Below are 19,342 nucleotides of genomic sequence, written 5' to 3' on the forward strand. Positions count from 1 at the left end.
ATGTGTCATGTGTGTACAAATACAAGCTTGGGTCATCAGACCTGGAGGTACAGGCCCTTATCCAATGATCCATCTCATTGACCCCGGCTTTATTTTCTTATTTTTCAAGTTTTACTTTTATTTGGTATTTGTTGTTCATTTGTTAAAATTTTTTCAATGGTAAAATGGATAAAAACAGCATTAACAGCTAGTGAGATGGTTCAGTGGGCAAAGGCACTTGTTAGCAAACCTGATGCCCTAAATTCAATTCCCTGAACCCTCGTGATGGAAGGAAAAGAGCTGTCTAGTCACTGCTGGTAAAGGAAGACTGATTAAGCTAAGGTGTCTCAGGACGATGGTTTACAAATAAGCTACCCTCATCTCAGTTCTGACTACAGATGTGACTGTTACTGTGAATTATCACAACTATTCATTAAAAACATGGGCAAGCAAAGGGCTGTGACACCCAAAGAAGCAAACCTGACAACCTGAGATTCTTCCCAGGCTCTACAACACTGTCCTCTGACCTCCACAGGCATGCCATGCCATGCACATTTACACACACACAAGAGAGTAATAATACATTTCACATTTAATAACAGCCTAAAATTATTCCTTTGAAACCAGGACTATGACATTTACATACCCTTTAATTTTCAGTCCCTTTATTAAAGTCACTTCACAGTCGAGGAAACAGACAGAGCTGGTGAGTGTCAGAGGGTCTGTATCCAGGTCAGCCTGCCTCCAGACAAAAAGTTCTCATAATCTGCCATTTGAGAAGACCCTGCAAGCTAAGGTTCTCTTTTATTTCACTTGCAACATACCCATTTGTGGTGGTTTAAATGAAAATGGCTCAGATGCTCGAATGCTTGGTCCCGAGTTGATGGCGCTGTTTGGGAGATTTAGGAGGTGTGCCCTTACTGGGGTGAGGTTTGAGGTTTTAAAAGTCTCTCCATTCCCAGTGCACACTCTCTCTGCTTCCTGTCCCTGCCACCACGCCTGCCTGCTGCCAAGCTTCTCTGCCATGATGCTGATGGACTCTAACCCTCTGGCAGCATAAACCCAAATAAACTTTACCATGGTCACAGTGTTTTACCACAGAAATAGAAAAATAACTAAGAGACCATTCCACAAGTAAGCAGGACATCGTCCTACATCCCAGGAACTCTGCTGTGGCAACCCTGAAATCACCAAGCCCTAGACTCTGAGCTGGGTGTGGTAAGGCACACCCATAATTCTAATTACTCAGAAGGCCGAGGCAGGGGAAATGCAAGTCGGAAGGCAATGTGGTAAAGCCCCAGTCTAAATAAAACTTTAAAAAGGGAATGTATCTCAGTGGTAAATGATTACCTTAGATTTAAACCCAGTTACACAAAAAGGGTCCTGAGTCTAAAGAGACCTGCTCTCTAAAAAAGTTTCTGCTGACTTTAGAGACAGGTTCTAAGAAAACTTTAGTTGCCCTACCAAGAATTTGAGACTTTATCCTGTAAGCAATACAAAGTCATAACTAAAGCACAGGTGTGCATACACAGACTAATAAATTTAGAAAATACAAACAGGGATAACTAGGCTTCTATTTTCCCAGAGAAGGAAGTGATCAAGCCATCAGCTAAAACTGTGATGTCTGTGTTTGGCAATACAATTCTAACAAACCTGAGGGGTTAATGTTCACCATGAATTAAAATAGGTGTGACTTCCTTGGCACCACAGCCCTAGCATCAGTCTGTATGAACAGTTTAATTAGGTTAAAGCTGGCAGGACAGAAGAGATCAAGTACTCACTCCTGCACTGGATATTCTGGTTGATGAAGAGTATGACCTCACCCCTGCCCTGTTTCAAGCTGAAAATGGCCTAGGAGAGTATGGTTTAACTTAGCAGTGAATAACTGCTAGCGTTCTCTCTCTTTCTCTCTCTCTCTCTCTCTCTCTCTCTCTCTCTCTCTCTCTCTCTCTCTCTCTCACCCCCCACACGAACACACACTCACTGTTTTGTTTAGCCTCTTAGCCTTTATATTTTCAACTTTTAGAAAGGTACAATGTATTTTTGTAGATGGATGTTTCTCTCCCACCAGCCAATCCCCAATTTACAAATTACCACACAGATGACACAGAGACTTACATTAATTGTAAATGTGTGGCAGACAGCTCAGGCTTATTACTTACTAGCTCTTTTATTTAAATTAATCCATTTCTTCTTCTTCTTCTTCTTCTTCTTCTTCTTCTTCTTCTTCTTATTATTATTATTATTATTATTATTATTATTATTATTATTGGTTTTTTGAGACAGGGTTTCTCTGTGTAGCTTTGGAGCCTATCTTGGCACTCGCTCTGGAGACCAGGCTGGCCTCGAACTCACAGAGATCCACCTGCCTCTGCCTCCCAAGTGCTGGGATTAAAGGTGTGCGCCACCAATGCCCGGCTCTAAATTAATCCATTTCTATTCATCTGTTTTGTCATATGGCTCATAGCTTTACCTACCCTCTAGCATGTCTGCACACACATACATGCATGCACGCATGCATACTTGCTCTGCTGGTGGGCATCTCCCTTGATCCCACCCTTCTTCTCTTCCTTAGTTTGGTTTTCCTGACTAGCCTTATCCTGCCTGGATACTGGTCAGCTTTTTTATTAAACAAATCAGAACATAATTTACAGTATACAGAATTATTCCACAGCATATTTTTTTCCTTTGGGGGGGGGCAGTTCCAGACAGGGTTTCTCTGTGGCTTTGGAGGCTGTCCTGGAACTAGCTCTTGTAGACCAGGCTGGTCTCGAACTCACAGAGATCCACCTGCCTCTACCTCCTGAGTGCTGGCATTAAAGGCATGCACCACCAACGATGCTTGATAATTGTTCTTATTGTATATAGTCTTACTATGTTAAAGCTAAAATCTTTTTATTTAGACAAAAAGTAGGAAATGTTGAGGAATACTTGTTTAACTATGAAAAGATGTGTTGCATTTGTTTAGCTATGTAAAGATTTGTTGCTGTTTTACCTTGCCTTCCTAAGGCACCTGATTGGTCTAATAAAAAGCTGAACAGTCAATAGTGAGGGAGAAGGTATAGGCAGAACTTCTGGGCAGGAAGAGTAAGTAGGAGGAGGAATTCAGGCTCAGGAGAGAAAGAAAAAGAGACAGGGAGACCCCAGGAGCCAGTTAGCCAGAGGCAGAGGAAGCAAGAAAGTGGGACACACAGAATGAAAGAAAGGTATAAAGACCCAAGGCAAAATGTATATGAATAGAGCTAGTGGGACAAGCCTAAGATAAGGCTGAGCATTCAAAACTAATAACACATCTCCATGTCTTTATTTGGGAGATGGCTGGCAGCCCAAAGAAAAGTCCAACTACAGATCTCTGTGAGTTCAAGGCCAGCCTGATCTACCAAGTGAGTTTCAGCACAGCCAAGGTTACAAAAAGAAATTCTGTCTCAAAAAACAAAACAAAACAAAAACAAAAACAAACAAAAAACTGCATTCATGTCTTTTACCATTTTCTCATTACATAAGTTTGTTTCAGTGTGTAAGTATTAATTACTACATTTGCTACAGAGGGGGAAAAGAGTGAATATAAGCCATGTGCAGATAGGACAATGAGAGTCAGGAAGAAAGCAGTGAAACCAGACAGACAGGTCCTGTTCTTCTGGTACAAAGGACACAAATAAACAAGACTGCTACAGTCTAGGACCATTCTGCAAAGAATAAACAGCTGGTAAAGAAACCTGGATGTGATTACTTTGGGGCACTAAGATACCAGAAAGCCAATCCAGATGGATGGAAAGATTTAAGGGTCTGTTGAACAGTAAAGTTACCAATTTAGTGCACCCTGCACCTGCCAAGAAGACTGGGGCCACCCAGGTCTAGAAGGTATCTGTAAGCCCTTGGAGTATCCTATTAGGGCTGTCTGTGGGAGGCCTTGGGATACACCAGCAACCTACACTGTGATCTATGCCGAGGACAGTGACAGCCTGGCTTATGAAGGGAGAGGACAACTAAGGCCAGCCATGTCTGTATGGACCATTACCAATAAAAACCCTTGACATCGAGGCCCGAGTTTGTTTCCCTGATTTGAAAATCTTCCAAGTGTCCTGCTCCATGCTGTAGCCAGGAGAATTAAGCACTCTCTGCATAAATCCAGTGGAATCTATAAGTGTCCTCTGGCTGGCCAGATGTGGCAATGATAATCTGTACCCTTTTACTCTAACCAACTATAACAGTGAAACACAATACTTTTCCTGAGGTCAGAGATATCTTGTAGTGAACTAAAAAACCTGGAGCACAGGAGCTCCTGCCTCAAATGTCTTGTATATTTGGAATTACAAAATGCTTCGAAGAGAAATTAAAGAATAGAAGCAAAACAAATACAATTACACCAACCATAAAAAAAACATCAAAGGGACAAGTAGGAGAGTGAATAGGTTAACAAATTCAAGAGAGTGTCAGCAAATTCCAGTTGCAGAGCATATCAAAGCTTATCTCACACCATTAGGACAGCCATCACCCAAAAAGAAAAGAAAAAATCCCACAAAACAAAGGCTGGGTGTAGCTCAGTCAAGAGTGCTTGTCTAGTTAGAGCAAATCTAGGCAAGAAAAACCAGCTCCAGAAAAACAAACAGGAAGTAACAAGCACTGGTGATGTGAAGAAACTATGACCTTTGTACTTAATTATCTGGAGCATAAAATGGTACAACTACTAAGGAAAGCAACAGGTGGACTCCTGAGAGGGTGTGGCTAGCCATGGTGGCACAGCCTGTGCTCCCACCACTCAGAACATCAAGGAAGGAAGCCAGTAAGTTTAAGGAATAACATGACTCTGCTCAAATTAATTAAAAATAGCATAGGATCTAGAAATTCCATTTTGGGTATCTATACTAAATTACTAAGTTGAAAACAGGATCTCAAAGAGACATCCATACACAGAAGCACATTATCCTCTCTAGACAGGAGGCAGAAGTGTCACAGTCTAAATGCCCATTGACAAAAGGAAACCAAAAAGTACATTCTAAATATGTAGCAGAGTATTACATGGCCTTAAAGAAATCCTAACCAGGGGCTGGAAAGATGGCTCAGTGGTTGAGGCACTGGCTGTTCTTCTAAAGGACCCAAGTTAAATTCCCAGCACCCACATGACAGTTCACAGCTGTCAGGGGATCAGGCATCCTTGCAGAGACATACATGCAGGTTAAACCCCAACACACATAAATAAATAAATAAATCTTTAAAAAAGAAGAAAAAAGAAATCCTAACCAGACATGGTGCATACATGTAGTCTTGGCTACCTTGGGAAAGAGAGAGAGATGGGCAGGAAGGAAAAACTGAGCAACAAACAAGAAAATCCTGTCACATTCTATAATATGGATGAGTCTTGAGAGCACTACGCTGAGTGAAATAAGCAAGCCACAAGTAGACAACCATTAAAGTAGTCAGACAGTTAAACAGAAACTGTCACTGTGCAGGTGGGGCAGACAGTTTAATGGATACTTTGGTTTTCCAAGATGAAAAGGTTCTAGAGTACAATGTGAATGCCGTTAATATTAAACTAGGAGTTTAAAAATGGTTAGGATGGAAAATTTTAAACTTTGTGCTATTTACCACAATTGAAAGTTTTAACTAAAAGATCTTAAAAACAATATAAAAACAATACTAGAAACATACTAGTTAGCCAGGAAGTGGTGGTGTACACCTTTAAACCCAGCACTTGAAAGGCAGAGACAGGTGGATCTCTGTGAGTTCGAGGCCAGCCTGGTCTACAGATCGAGTTCTAGGACAGGCTCCAAAGATATACAGAAACCCTGTCTGAAAAAAAAACCCACCCACCCCCATATATACATATATGTATTTCATGCAATGGAAGACTTTTATTATGCATGGTGGGACTAAAGGTATGCACCACCAGACCCAGCTGATTTTGAAAACAAAACAAAAAACAACCAGTTTGTTAAGTAGTGATAACAAAATGTAATACACAATTACAGTAATAGTGGAAATGTGTCACTGGTTCAAAGACAAAGTGACCAATAGGACAGAACAGCCAGGAATTTAGGGTTCAAAGACACTTTACAGCAGGCAGTCTCTTTCAAAACACAGTGCTGCTAGGCAGTGGTGGCACACACCTTTCATCTCAGCACTTGGAAGGCAGAGGCAGGTGGATCTCTGTGAGTTCGAGGCCAGTCTGGTCTACAGAGCGAGTGCCAGGACAGTCAGGACTGCTACACAGAGAAACCCAGTATCAAACTGCACCCCCCCCTAAAAAAAAAACCCACCACCAACAAAAACCACAGTGCTTACACACCTGAATGTTCATCTGCAGGAAAGTGAACTCTGACCCACACTTACATTACCATACACAAAACCAACTTACACAGACTGCATCACACAGCAAAAGGAAATTTGTCTTTGAGCCTGGGTTGTCCAGGCTTGCCTCAAGTGATGCTCCTGCCTCAGCTTCCCAAATAAGCAGTTGGGACTGAAAGTGTGTGTCATAATGCCCAATAACAGATAAATGTAAAACAAGACTATAAAGAAAAAAATTCGGACAAAAACTTGGGATAGGGTAAGAGTTCTCAGATAACACACAAAAACCCCTATCAAAAAAAAAAAAAAAAAGATACAAATGTACTCGTCAATATCAAAACTGCTGTTCAAAAAATACCATTAAAACAAGAGAAGCCCAAGGTTAGGAAAAATATTTTCAAGGTGTATACATTATAACTTACATATCCAAGAATATAAAGAGCTTTCACAACTTAGTAATAAGAAAACAATTTACTCAAAAAAAAAAAAATCCAACCGTCCAAAGAAAATAAAGTACCACCAGTATGACAAACATAAAAACATTCAACACCATTGCTCATTAGAGATATGCAAATTAAAGCCACAAGGAAATACTACCATATACCTTTTAAAAGGACTGCCAAGCTTAGGCCTAACCCTTCAGTGCTCTCACTGAGGGCAACCAATTTGGAAAACTGGTAGTATCTCAAGAAGTTAAATACAACCTGCAATACTTGGTTATGTTCTACCCCTAAGCATTTACCCAAGATAAATTAATATATGTCCATTTAGAGTTTTGTAACTGAATATCCACGGCACCTTATTTGTACTATGTCAAACTGAAAACCCCCCAAATACTGAAATGAGTAAATGACCAAAGAACTATGCAAAAGTATACAACGGGATCCAGCTCAGGAGCTGGATATAATACCCATTAACTTCAAATTATGCTAATGGGAGAAGCCAGACAAAAATGTCTGCATGATTCTATTTATTTTTGATTATGAGCTTAGCCTTTAAAGTCTGAGCCATATCTCCAGCCCTGCATGATTCTATTTATATGAACTTCTAGAAGAGTAAAACCAGAGTGCAAAATTGGATTTGGTGGTTGCTGGGGGCCCAGTAGGGCATGAGGAAGAATACAAAAGGAACTTGGGGCAGCTTGGGAGTGATGATGTCTGTTCATTATCTTGACTATGGTGGAATTTTAAGAGTATTTACACATGCTAAAAGTCAACACATGGCACACACTAAGTGTAGTTTATCATATGCCAATTATATCACAATAAAGCCGTTTTTAAAGACTGTCAGCCAGATACAGTGGCACATGCTTGGAAGATGCTGATGCGAGGCCAGTCTGGACAATACAGCAAGGCCCCATCAAAATAAATCAGGTAGTCGGGCAGTGGTGGCGCATGCCTTTAACCCCAGCACTTGGGAGGCAGAGGCAGGCAGAGCTCTATGAGTCTGAAGCCAGCCTGGTCTATAGAGGGAGTTCCAGGACAACCAGAGCTGCTCAGAGAAATCACGTCTCCAAAAAATCTGTCCAGCTCTGTGACTGCAAGCATGCACTACCACATCCATGCACTACATGGGTTTTAGCGAATCAAACTGATACAACCACCAACTGAGTTATCTATCTTCCCAGCCTTAGCCTCCACTTTTAGTCGAGTGTGTGTGTGTGTGTGTGTGTGTGTGTGTGTGTGTGTGTGTGTGTGTGTGTGTCCGTGTCCCCGCCCGTTTTTGTCAGGGTCTCTCTACGTAGCTCTATTGCTCTTAAACTTACTATGTACAGGCTGGCCTTCAACTCAAGAGATCTGCCGGCTTCTGCTGGGATAAAAGGCGTGTGCCACCACCTCCAAAGGTTAAGGGCACTCACTGACTGCTCTTCTAGAGGACCTGGGTTTGATTCTTATTCAGCACCCACACGGCAACTTACAATTGTCTGTAACTCTAATTTCAGGGATCTGAAGCCCTCTTCTGGCCTCCGTGGGCACACATGCACACACTGCACTTGAATATATATGCAGGCAGAACACTCAGGATCTCTTTTGAGTTCAAAGCCAGCTTGGTCTACATATCGAGTTCCAGGTCAGCTAAGGCTACCTAGTAAGGTTAGGTAAGAGCCTATCCTGAAAGGTAGTAGTAAGTTCTGTCTTTAGTAAGGTTCTGTCTTTAAGGAAACACTTGGGCTGGAGAGATGGCTCAGAGGTTAAGAGCACTGACTGCTATTTCAGAGGTCCTGAGTTCAATTCTCATCAACCACATGGTGGCTCACAACCATCTGTTATGAGATCCGGTGCCCTCTTCTGGTGTGCAGATATACATGGAAGCAGAATGTTGTATACATAATAAATAAATAAAATCTTTAAAAAAAGAAATGTTTAAAAAAAAAAAAAGAAAGAAAAGAAAACACTTGCCCAGCACATACAAGGCCCTGGCTTTGAATCCCCAGCACAGCCAAAACAACAGCAAAGAAGTGTGTGCATTTTTAGATTACAATGCTATATTAGGTCCAAAAGTCATGTGCACATATAAACTCAATTGATAACTGTCTTCAATAAACACTAATTTAATACTCAAAGACATGGCAGGAATTCTTGCTTCTCCATACTTTAGTAGCAGTGAGTATTAATCTTTGGTCATTTATAATAGTAAGTTAGGTTTCATCATTATCAGGGGTTGGGTCAGCACAGATTTCATGTATTTTATTTAGAGTCCTTCCTCAATATATAATGTCTATGCTCTTTGCACATGTTTCTACATTCATGTCCCTTGTGACTTCAGAGGAATTTTATCATTGTGGTTGGAGTAATAGCTCAGAGGTTAAGAGTGCTTACTGCTCTTGCAGAGCACCAGGGTTCAGGTCCCAGCACCCACACCAGAGGCTCACAACAATTACACCAAATGCAGAAGATGTGGTGCTCTGCTCTGGAGCACAGACAAACATGCAGGCTAGCCTCTAACTCAGAGAAATCCACCTGCCTCTGCTTCCCAAGTACTAAGATTAAAGGTGTGTATCACCACCACGCCTGGCTAAATAAGTCTTTTAAAAAATAAAAACATAAATAAATCTTTAAAAGAGAGAGAACTGTAACATTATGGATTATAAGCCTTTGTCTTTTTACTTTGTTCACGGTAGTTTTTGTGAAACTATTTTGTACTGAATATAACTTACCCCCAATTCTGTTTTCAACATATATAGGTACACACACATTTATACTGGATGTCTGCAGACATTCTATCCCATACCTCAATCTACACATGAGGCCCTGGGCTGTGTCCCCAGCTGAAGGAAAGGGGGAAAGGCGGGATAATCAGTCTCCTGAGATCTCACACTTAGTTTCTATAGCTGAAAAGTAGAGTCCTAGGCCTGCCCTGGACAGTGGGTCACAAGAGTAGTTTAACCAAATGACTAGGATTAAGTAGAAAATGTGAAACAGTCAATGTTTCCAACAACAGGAAGAATTCCATCTGGCACACACCAGTCACCCTGATTCCCCACAGTTGAACCATTACTCTAATATGCCAAAGCAGGTTATCATTCCCTGAACAATTTATATTAAGTGCTCTGAGATAACATTTAACATTTATGGGGCTGTGTGTTAGTCTTGAGCCTAGAGCTTCTTCACAAACTATTAAGATCTGTGACAAAGGTTCCCAACTTTACCATCATGCAAACACTAGGATGTTCTAGGGATCACATTTTTTAGTTTGTCCCGCCCCTTACTTCACTTTGACCTAATTGGGAAAACAAATTTATTATGATAAATAGCACAATTGTCATAGACTGGAGTATGACTCAGTTCATAATTAGATCACCATTTCAAACTTCTTTCTACTCATTTTAAATTACAGCTTACGCATTTCCCCTCTTTCCTTTCCTTCCTCCCTCCCTTCCTCTTTTTTTATTCTTTGGCATTTTATACTCGTGTATACTGACAGGCACTTTCACCCCGAGCTTGACTTTTGGTGCTAGAGATGGAAGTCTGGCTAAGTTTAAGTACATACTCAAGCACTGAGCCACATCAAGCTCCATTATAGATTTTTCACACTAAAAATGGTGATCAGGAGACTATATAGTGGCACATGCCTTTAATCCTAGTACTCAGGAGACGGAGGCAAGTGGCTCTCCATGAATTCCAGGTCAGCTTGGTCCATATAACAAGTTCTAGGCTAGCTAGGGCTACATATAAAGACCCTGTCTCAAAATAAGCTAATTAAAAATAAATTTTAAAAGTGATCCAGTATCACTCAGAAAATGAAACCATTCTACAACTTGCTTGTTGTGGAATATTTAACTATGTAAGTATGTGTTACATTTGTTTATGCTGTGAAATATGACTTTAACTGTGTGAAGGTGGGTTACATTTGTTGATGCTGTGGAATATGACTTTAACCGTGTGAAGGTGGGTTACATTTGTTGATGCAGCATTTGTTTAACAATGTAAGGATGGGTTGCTGTTTCACCTTGCCTGCCTGAGGCACCTGATTGGTCTAATAAAAAGCAGGGCAGTAGAGGGATAGCTAGGGCTGGCAGGGAGAGAGAATAAATAAGAGGAAAAATCTAGGCTCAAAAAGAGAAGTGGAGCCGGTTGTGGTGGCGCACGCCAGTAGGATTTGCTGAAGGAGGCAGAGGCAGGAGGAGTTCCAGGCCAGCCTGGGCTACACATTTGGCCGGCGTTGGTAGCGCATGCCTTTAATCCCAGCACTCAGGAGGCAGAGACAGGTGGATGGATCTCTGTGAGTTCAAGACCAGCCTGGTCTACAAGAGCTAGTTAGTTGCAGGACAGCCTCCAAAGCCACAGGGTAACCCTGTCTCGAAAAACCAAAAAAAACAAAACAAAACAAAACAAACAACAAAAACTTAAAAAGAGTAAAAAAGAAGAGTCAGGTATGGTGGTGACTATCTATAATCCCTGCACTAAGGACGATGCAGCAGAAGAATGGCAAAGCTGAAGCCAGCCTGGACTACATCATAGGACTGCGCCTCAAAGATAACAAGATAATTATCAACTGTTTCTCCAAACTATATACAAGTACCCAGTGTTCTTATTAGAGCTCCTTGAATACCTAATTTATATGGTAATTTAGAACACAAAGACTTTAGTTATTTATAAACTTTGCTTTTTAAACCTTGCCCCTTTTTTTTTTCAAAAATTGACAAACCATTATTTAATTAAACTATCTTCTAGTCTCCAGTCCATACACACATAGCCAATCAATAGTATCAACAAACATAAAAGCCAGGTCCACATTAAGGCAGTCTGTGTGAGCTGAGAACGGCAGTGAAGTAGGGTGTGGGAGTGTGGGTGTGTAGGGAAACCATAAAATCTCCATTGGATGATTGTGACAGACATGTCATGCTAGTTGTTCTACTAAAAAAGTCAGATCTGAGAAGGGCTACACAGGCATAGGAAAAAAGGACAGACAAACGGTTGGTGGCTTGGAGACCAGTGCAACCACACAGCTGTTTTATCGGTCACATCACTGCTCAAATTGTTTGGGACCAGCATGGCCAACCCAAACATTTGGAAACAATGTTTTTATACATTTCACAAAAGAAGAGAACACAGGAGCTACAGCACATATACACACAGTTCTGAAAGTCTGTCTATGTAGAATATTTACAGTAAACATGGTAGGAGCCAAATTTAGAAGAGTAACTCCTCAGAAAAGAAGGTGGGATGGGAAGGAGGTGTACCAATCTTCTTCAGTGTTGTTTGCTGTTGTCATAGAACCAATTTCTCTGTCCAAATTAAGTGTAGAGATTTATTTTATTTGGTTATGATTTCATTGAGTTTACAATCAATAAATAGAAACGGGTTGGGGTGTATGTAGAGTACTTGTCTAGCATGTACAAATATCTCGGTTTGAACCACCACATCACAGAAAAATGTGTTTTTGTTGTTTTTTAGAGACACAGAAATAAAAAAAAAACTAATGAAAATAGCCTTTACAAACAAGGAGTATATGCCAAATAATGAAACCTTTAATTTTAATAAAGTTGGTTACTTATTTGCTATGTTCTAGATCAGTGGTTCTCAATCTGTGAGTCACAACCCCTCTGGAGTCAAATATCACATATCCTGCATATTAGATATTTACATTACAATTCGTAACAGTAACGAAATTACAGTTATGAAGTAGCAACAAAAATAATTCTATGGTTGGGGGGTCACCAACTGTATTAAAAGGTTGCAGCATTGGGAAGGTTGAGAACCACTGCTCTGGATGCTTAGAACATTATATAATAAATTTTTTAGGAATATTTGGGCTTTAAAAATATCAGCTATTTTCATCTCTGTGGCTCTTACCCAACACCAAGTCCCTTCACTATAAATAAATTATACATAGCAGCCCACAAGATGAAATCCTATTTTCTGAACTCCTGTAGCCTATATTGCATCTGTTAAAGAGGTTATGCTAATGCTGAAGGGATGACTCAGTGATTAAGAGCACTGACTGCTCTTCTAGAGGATCCAGGTTCAATTCCCAGCACCCACATGGCAGCTTATGACCGTCAATAATTCCAGTTCCAGGGGACTTGACACCCATGGCAAAACACCAATGCACACTAAACAGATAGATAGATAGACAGACAGACAGACAGACAGACAGACAGACAGACAGACAGATGGATAGATGGGGTAATGCTAAAGATATGTGACCTTTGGAACAGAAAATGCTTTACATGTTATCTTCATGTTACCTTGCCTAACAACATGTAATGGTGCTTAAACTTACACAAGACTGTCAACTACCTGGGCTAGTCTCTTCCAAAATTACTTCAATTCATTCTACTTGTTGTAAGAGTAACCAATCTTGAACTTATTTGTTCAGGATTATAATAGTTTTACAACTTGAAGTCCTACTTTCTAGTATCAGGCTATCCAAACTCCTCTTCCTACCAAAACATTTAAGTTAGTCGATAACTAAGACAATCTAGTAAATCATCTAACTTCATTGATGGGAAAGTGAGGACTCCTCTATCTTCTATTGTGGATTCTGTACTCAGTCAGCAATGATCAGCTAATAGGGTTACAAAGGGCAGGAAGAAAATCTTGAGCCTCGACTACACATGTGCACACACAGGTGCCCCCAGAGACCAGAAGGCATCAGGTCCTCTGGCACTGGGGTAGAAGGCAGTTGTGAGCCACCTAACATTGATGCAGGGAACCGAAGGTCCTCTGAAGAGCAAGAAATCGATCTGAACCCCTGAACCCTCTCTCGAGGTCCCTAACACTCATTTGTGTCTAAAGACAGCTTTTAGCAACAAGGACACACTAGCCCCCAAGGCCAGCCTTTCAGAAATCAGACTGGCCTCATAAAGGTTTTCCTCCATCGTGGTGTACCTCAGGAAACTACCAATTCCCTAGTCACTTCACAGGCTGCTCCTGTGAAGTCTGCACCTGGCCAGCAATGGCTAGCTAACAGGGTTATAGTAGACAGATTTCTGTGTATCAATGAAGTCTGTGAAGAGTTTGTGTACTGTCCCATGTATCACAGCCCTATCCTGACCTCAGAACTTTGATGCTTGACTTTGAATTCTATAATCACTGTCACTAAATACTTACTCAACACTGTCAGAAACTGTCCCAGAAACTAGAAAAAGTAATAAAATGATCTTACTTCTTCCTACAGAAGAGTAAGATCAAGACAATGTGGATCACGAGGCCCTTATTCTTCAGGAAGCTGGAGAAAGTTCCAGCTGAGGTGGGATGAGGCATGGAGGACCTGCATCAACACTCATGTGGTAACAGGTTATGGGCTGAGGGAGTAGCTCAGCACACTATTGTAAAACAGGCCCATGGGATAAGTCTCCAGCACCAAGGCTTTCCCCCTGGCTTAGTGTTCAGCAAATAAAGATATCGGGGAAGTAAAACAAAGCTGCCCCAGCCTCAGCGCCTTTCAGAGGTTCGTGAGAACAATGGTGGGAAAGCTTCAGAAGCTGACACTGTACCTGGCTACGGACGGTGCTGCTGGAGTGGCTGTCCTCAGACATCTGGGCATTCTGGAAGTAGGACAAGGGCGCAGGTATCTCTGTCATTGGAGCAACTGTACAGAAACACCCTTTCCAAGGAAACAGAGCCTCTAGGGATTCTGAAAAGGGAAAAACAAAACAGAACTTCAAGCTTTTAAGATTACTCACTTATTTTTAAACTCTCTCAGGAATTACATGCTGTAAAGACAAACCTTTTTCTCATGTGTTCTCCTCCAGGCCGAGCTGCCTAAGGACCTCGAAGGGCTGTTGTCATTTGTTGGGTGGCTCCTGGATTAAGTATGAAATAGGATTTTACCAAGCTACTCATAATTAGTCAAATTCACTCAAATATTTACAAGCCAAAAGAAATATGTTCACTTGCCTTTGGCTGACAGATTTACTGTGTTAGGTGTATGGCAACGAGACCTCAAGCAATACTTTAACTTCAGACCAGGAAGTCACATGATTTTAAGAGATATTCTCAAATTTCTTTCTTTCTTTCTTTTTCTTTTTTTTTTTTTTTTTTTTTTTTGGTTGTTTGGTTTTGCTTTTTTGAGACAGGGTTTCTCTGTGTAATCCTGGCTGTCCTGGAACTTGCTCTGTAGATCTACCTCTGAGGTTTGAGTGCAGGGATTAAAGATGTGCTCCACCATGGGCTCAAATTTCCTTTTCTGTGCTGACATCTCTAAATTAATTCTGCATCTCCATAACATTACTTGTGTAGTGCTTTCACTTCGGTCAACCCTTCTCTAGCAGTCTCTTTTCACCCCACATGATAGCTCCATCTTTACCCTGAGGGAAGCTGGATAGAGCTTACCACTTAAAAAAGCAAAAGGGGTGGTGGACATTGACCTTGGTGGCACAGTGCACACTTAGCATATTAGAGGCCCTAGGTTCAATTCCTAGGGATGAGACTGGGGACAGAAGAAGCAGATCCAGAGTTCAGTGTCTTGCTTAAGAACATACTTAGGAGGCAGACGCAGGTGATCTCAGAGATTCTAGCCCAGGCAGGGCTATATAGTGAGGCTTGTCTCAGAAACAACAACAAACCACTCAGGTGAGCCAGAACTCTTGACTCCAGCATGGAACAGCAGTGCATTCTACAATTAGAACACCCTGGACACTCCCATTTACTTTATCAGCTAATCCTTTCAGATCAACAGTCCTCTCACTGAATATCTTTAGAAATATAGAAAAGATCTGTTTGTATAACTAAGCAATAATCTAATCAAGACATAGTATCAAAAAGTAATAATAAGCCGGGCGTTGGTGGCGCACGCTTTTAATCCCAGCACTCGGGAGGCAGACGCAGGCGGATCTCTGTGAGTTCGAGGCCAGCCTGGTCTCCAGAGCGAGTGCCAGGATAGGCTCCAAAGCTACACAGAGAAACCCTGTCTCGAAAAACCCAAAAAAATAAAAAAATAAATAAAAAAGTAATAATAGCTAAGTATCATCGATGAGGCTACAGCTCAATAGCAGGGTACTTGCCTAGGCCATAGGTTCAACCCCAGCACAATAAAAATCAAAAATCAAAACAAAATATGCACATACTGACTTTTTTCAATATCTATTTTCATGTTCACCCTTCATTTTGTTTTTGTTTTTCAAGACAGGTATCTCTGTGTAGCCCTGGCAGTCCTAGAACTCACTCTATAGATCAGGCTGACGGTGAATCACTACGATCAGCCTGCCTGAGCCCTGGGATTAAATTTGTGGGTGGCCACCTCTGGCTTTCATGTTGACTTTTAACTGCAGAATCTTCTACCTTCTCAAATATAGCAGGCCAGGCGTGGTGGCACACTCCTTAAATCTCAGCACTAGGGAAGAGGCAGGTGGATCTCAGTGAATTCAAGGCCAGCCTGTCTGGTATACAGAGTCAGACAACCAGAACACTTACGAAAGTGAAAAAGAGAGAGAGAGAGAGAGAGAGAGAGAAGAAAAGCGAAAAATAAAATATATATTCCATTTTTTCTCCTAGGGTAAAAACACATAAGCAGCTTTCTCCTTTAGTAAAGTATTGGGTTCAAATTAATCCTTACTTAACTATATTCAGACAATGAAAATCATGACAAATTGCTTTTCTAAGAGAGAGGTTTCATGGGAATGGATCCCGAGGTCTCACTCATGTTAGACAAGCCCTCTACCAACTCACACCTCAGCCTTCTCATGACAAATTTCTAAACACGGCAGGCTTTCTTTTATGTTCATCATTCTCCTTCCTTCCATGCAAAATTTAAACAGAAAGTGAGAACATCTAGTTAGTTTATTATGTTCACTTTGTCCACTCATCTTACCATATAATAAGCAGCTGGGTATGGTGACACAAGACTTTAATACCAACACTAGGGAGGCAAATCACTGAGGGTTTGATGCTAGCCTCGTCTGCATAATGAGACCTTGTCTCAAAAAGAAAAAATCCAAACCCCACCTACGGCTTTTACAGCAATTCAGACCAGATTATATTAAACTCAATTTTCTTCTTCTTTTGATTTTGTTGTTTTTTGAGATGGGGCTCTCACTATACAGCTCTGGCTATCTTGGAACTCACAGCAGACCAGGCTGGCCTTGAACTCACAGAGATCCACCTGCCTCTGCCTCCTGAGTGCTGGGGTTAGCTAAAGACATGTGCCACCACCTCAAGGCTTACTAAAGCCATTTTTACTACTAGCAAAACTACTGCTAGTAGTGTTTATTTATTTAACATCAATAACTGCTTTCAGTATAAAGTAAAACCTGAGATGTCTAAAATATTTCCCACAGTCTAGTATTTATTTTTCAAAAGGCCAAGTTATGATGGGACTGCCATTTTAACTTGTTTCTTTAATGCTCATATAGTCTGTTTAGCCATTAGAAGAAATCATACTGAGTTCTTACCATCAATAACACAGCCATCACTTCAGCATATTCCCAATGCTATTTTCAAAGTTCTTTTCATAATCATTTCATTTGACTCTCAAAAAGTTCCCATGGGGAGCTGGAAAGATGGCTCAACAGTTAAGAGCCCTGGCTACTCTTCCAGAGGACCCAGTTCAATTCCCAGCACTCACATGGAAGTTCACAACTGTCTGTAACTCCAGTTCCAGGGGACCCGACACCCTTACAATAGACATACATGCAAGCAAAACGCCAGTGCACATAAAATAAAAACAAATAAATCAATGAAAAAAGTACCCATGGGGGCTGCAGAGTTGGCTCAGCATTTAAAGGGTATGTGTGGCTCTCGCACATAGGTTTGTTTCCCGGCTCCCACATGTTGGTTCATGACCATTCAAAACTCCTGTTTCAGGACATCTGGTGTCTTCTGACTTCTACAGGCACCAGGCACACAGACGCGCATATATTGACAAACAGGCAAAACATTTATACACACAAAATAAATCTACAAAAATTTCTGAAAATAATAAATATTCTCACGAAGGGACAATTGCCTTCTGAATTCTCCACCCACATCCACACCCTATTCCAGGGAGCTTTTTCTCTACCTTTCACCAAACTTGCCTTGCTTGCCTCTCCAAAAACAAAAGCCCACAAAATTCTCCTAAGAGTCTGCATTTACAAGTCACAAACAACAAGTACCTCAGGTGAAGGCAAACGGATCTGCCTGTGCAGAGTTAAAAAGAAATGAGTACCACCCCACTCCAGAGCCCAAGGGTCTTCTGGTCACCCAGAGAAATCACAGGCCTCCCCAGGAGCTCCGAAGATCACAGTGCATAAGAACATCCTCCCTGATACAACTGTCTTCAGAAGGAGCCCAGAAGCAGGCACGCCACGTCAGGGGTACACGCACACACTGCTGGTACGAAGAAAGGGGCAGGCCAGAACAAAGTTGATTTTGATTCAGGAACAGCTGAAAACAGTGATGGAAAGGTCAAATGACCCCACTGTTCAGGCAGCACAGCAGAAGAAAGATACTTGCAAATTTGATAAGATTCTCAGCTGAGCGAGCTGTATAAACACCAAAAGCCAGTAGCTGGGAAGTGACCTGCATTGCAGGGGGAAGAGAGAAGGCATGCAGATCTTGGTGCTTTCCACTCTGGACACCCGCTGAAGACAGACTCACTGCAGGACTCTTCTGCTATCTCCTTTCTCTCACACACTGTGTGGAGACAAAGAAGCCAAAATCAAAGTGCCAAAAGTAAAAAGCAAACAATCAGATCCCAACTATGGGGCCTGTGCTGCTGACCTTATATATACAACTGAGACTAATTCCTAATTGTCAGAGTGCCTTACCTGATAGACATGGCCAGTCTATAAATTTACTCCTGAAGACGTGAGTAGCCTACCTCTTACCTACTCAAATTGGACCCCACACAAATGGCTCAGAAGGTAATCAGTCTCCTGACTGCTATAAAAGGACCCTATTCCCTTTCAGGGACACCATGCTTCTGCCCACAGTGTATTTTCTTTACTAGAACTTTCATATCATTGCCTGATCTGGGAAAAAATGGTACCCTCTGCTTAGGGCTTGTTCCTAGCACAACATAGGCAGGCAGACAAAGGAAAAAGAAATCATTGTTCTGATGAGCAACTACAATTCTATCAGACAAAGACACTAAGAATGGGATGCAGCTCTGTATGTGGAGACCCTGGGGTCCATGCCGAGTACTACGGAAAACAAGGGCAAATATACAAAGGGGCTGCGGGAGATGGCTCAGGGGAAAGTGCTTGCTGTGCAATGTGGACATATGATTCCTCAGAACCCACTTCAATACAGGGTGGCTCTGGCAGCTTGGCTCTGATTCCAGAACACGGAAGGCAGAGACTGGAAATCCCCAAAGCAAGCTTGCCTAGCCAGACAGACCATTTATATGAGTGGGCTCTGGGTTTGATCAAAACCATGCCTCAGTGAATAAGGTGGAGAGTATTCAAAAAGAGTCCAGAAATCAGCCTCAGGCGCACAACCAAACACGCATACACCCATGTAACACCCCACACACGAGGAAAATAATAAAGTCTATCCAACTTGAAAACCTTCTCTATACAATAAAACTTCAAAAACCCAAGAGCAATGCTTAAAGTTTCAGAATAGGTTCCTCAAAGAAAATCCCATTCAAGGAAGCACCCACAGGGTTGGGGAGGTAGCTTGTTCACAGAATATTTGCCTAGCACACA

The 19,342-nt window shown here is 41.5% G+C and overlaps 1 protein-coding gene across 2 annotated transcripts in view; it reads right to left on the bottom strand.

Moving 5' to 3' along the window:
- Positions 1-19,342, bottom strand: part of Psen1 (presenilin 1) — a 46,149-nt gene that overhangs the window by 20,359 nt on the left and 6,448 nt on the right. Inside the window, exons 2-3 of one of the 2 annotated variants that reach the window (XM_027418452.2) lie at positions 14,443-14,518; positions 14,210-14,349 (exon numbers count right to left, since the gene is read on the bottom strand). In XM_027418452.2, the coding sequence (XP_027274253.1) occupies positions 14,210-14,296 (87 nt within the window). In that variant the 5' untranslated portion in view covers positions 14,297-14,349; positions 14,443-14,518. The remainder of the gene's footprint in view (positions 1-14,209; positions 14,350-14,442; positions 14,519-19,342) is intronic. The other variant, XM_027418453.2, reaches the window with a different exon arrangement.

This window comes from Cricetulus griseus, chromosome 5 (genome assembly GCF_003668045.3).
Source record: "Cricetulus griseus strain 17A/GY chromosome 5, alternate assembly CriGri-PICRH-1.0, whole genome shotgun sequence".
NCBI classification, from domain to species: domain Eukaryota; kingdom Metazoa; phylum Chordata; class Mammalia; order Rodentia; family Cricetidae; genus Cricetulus; species Cricetulus griseus.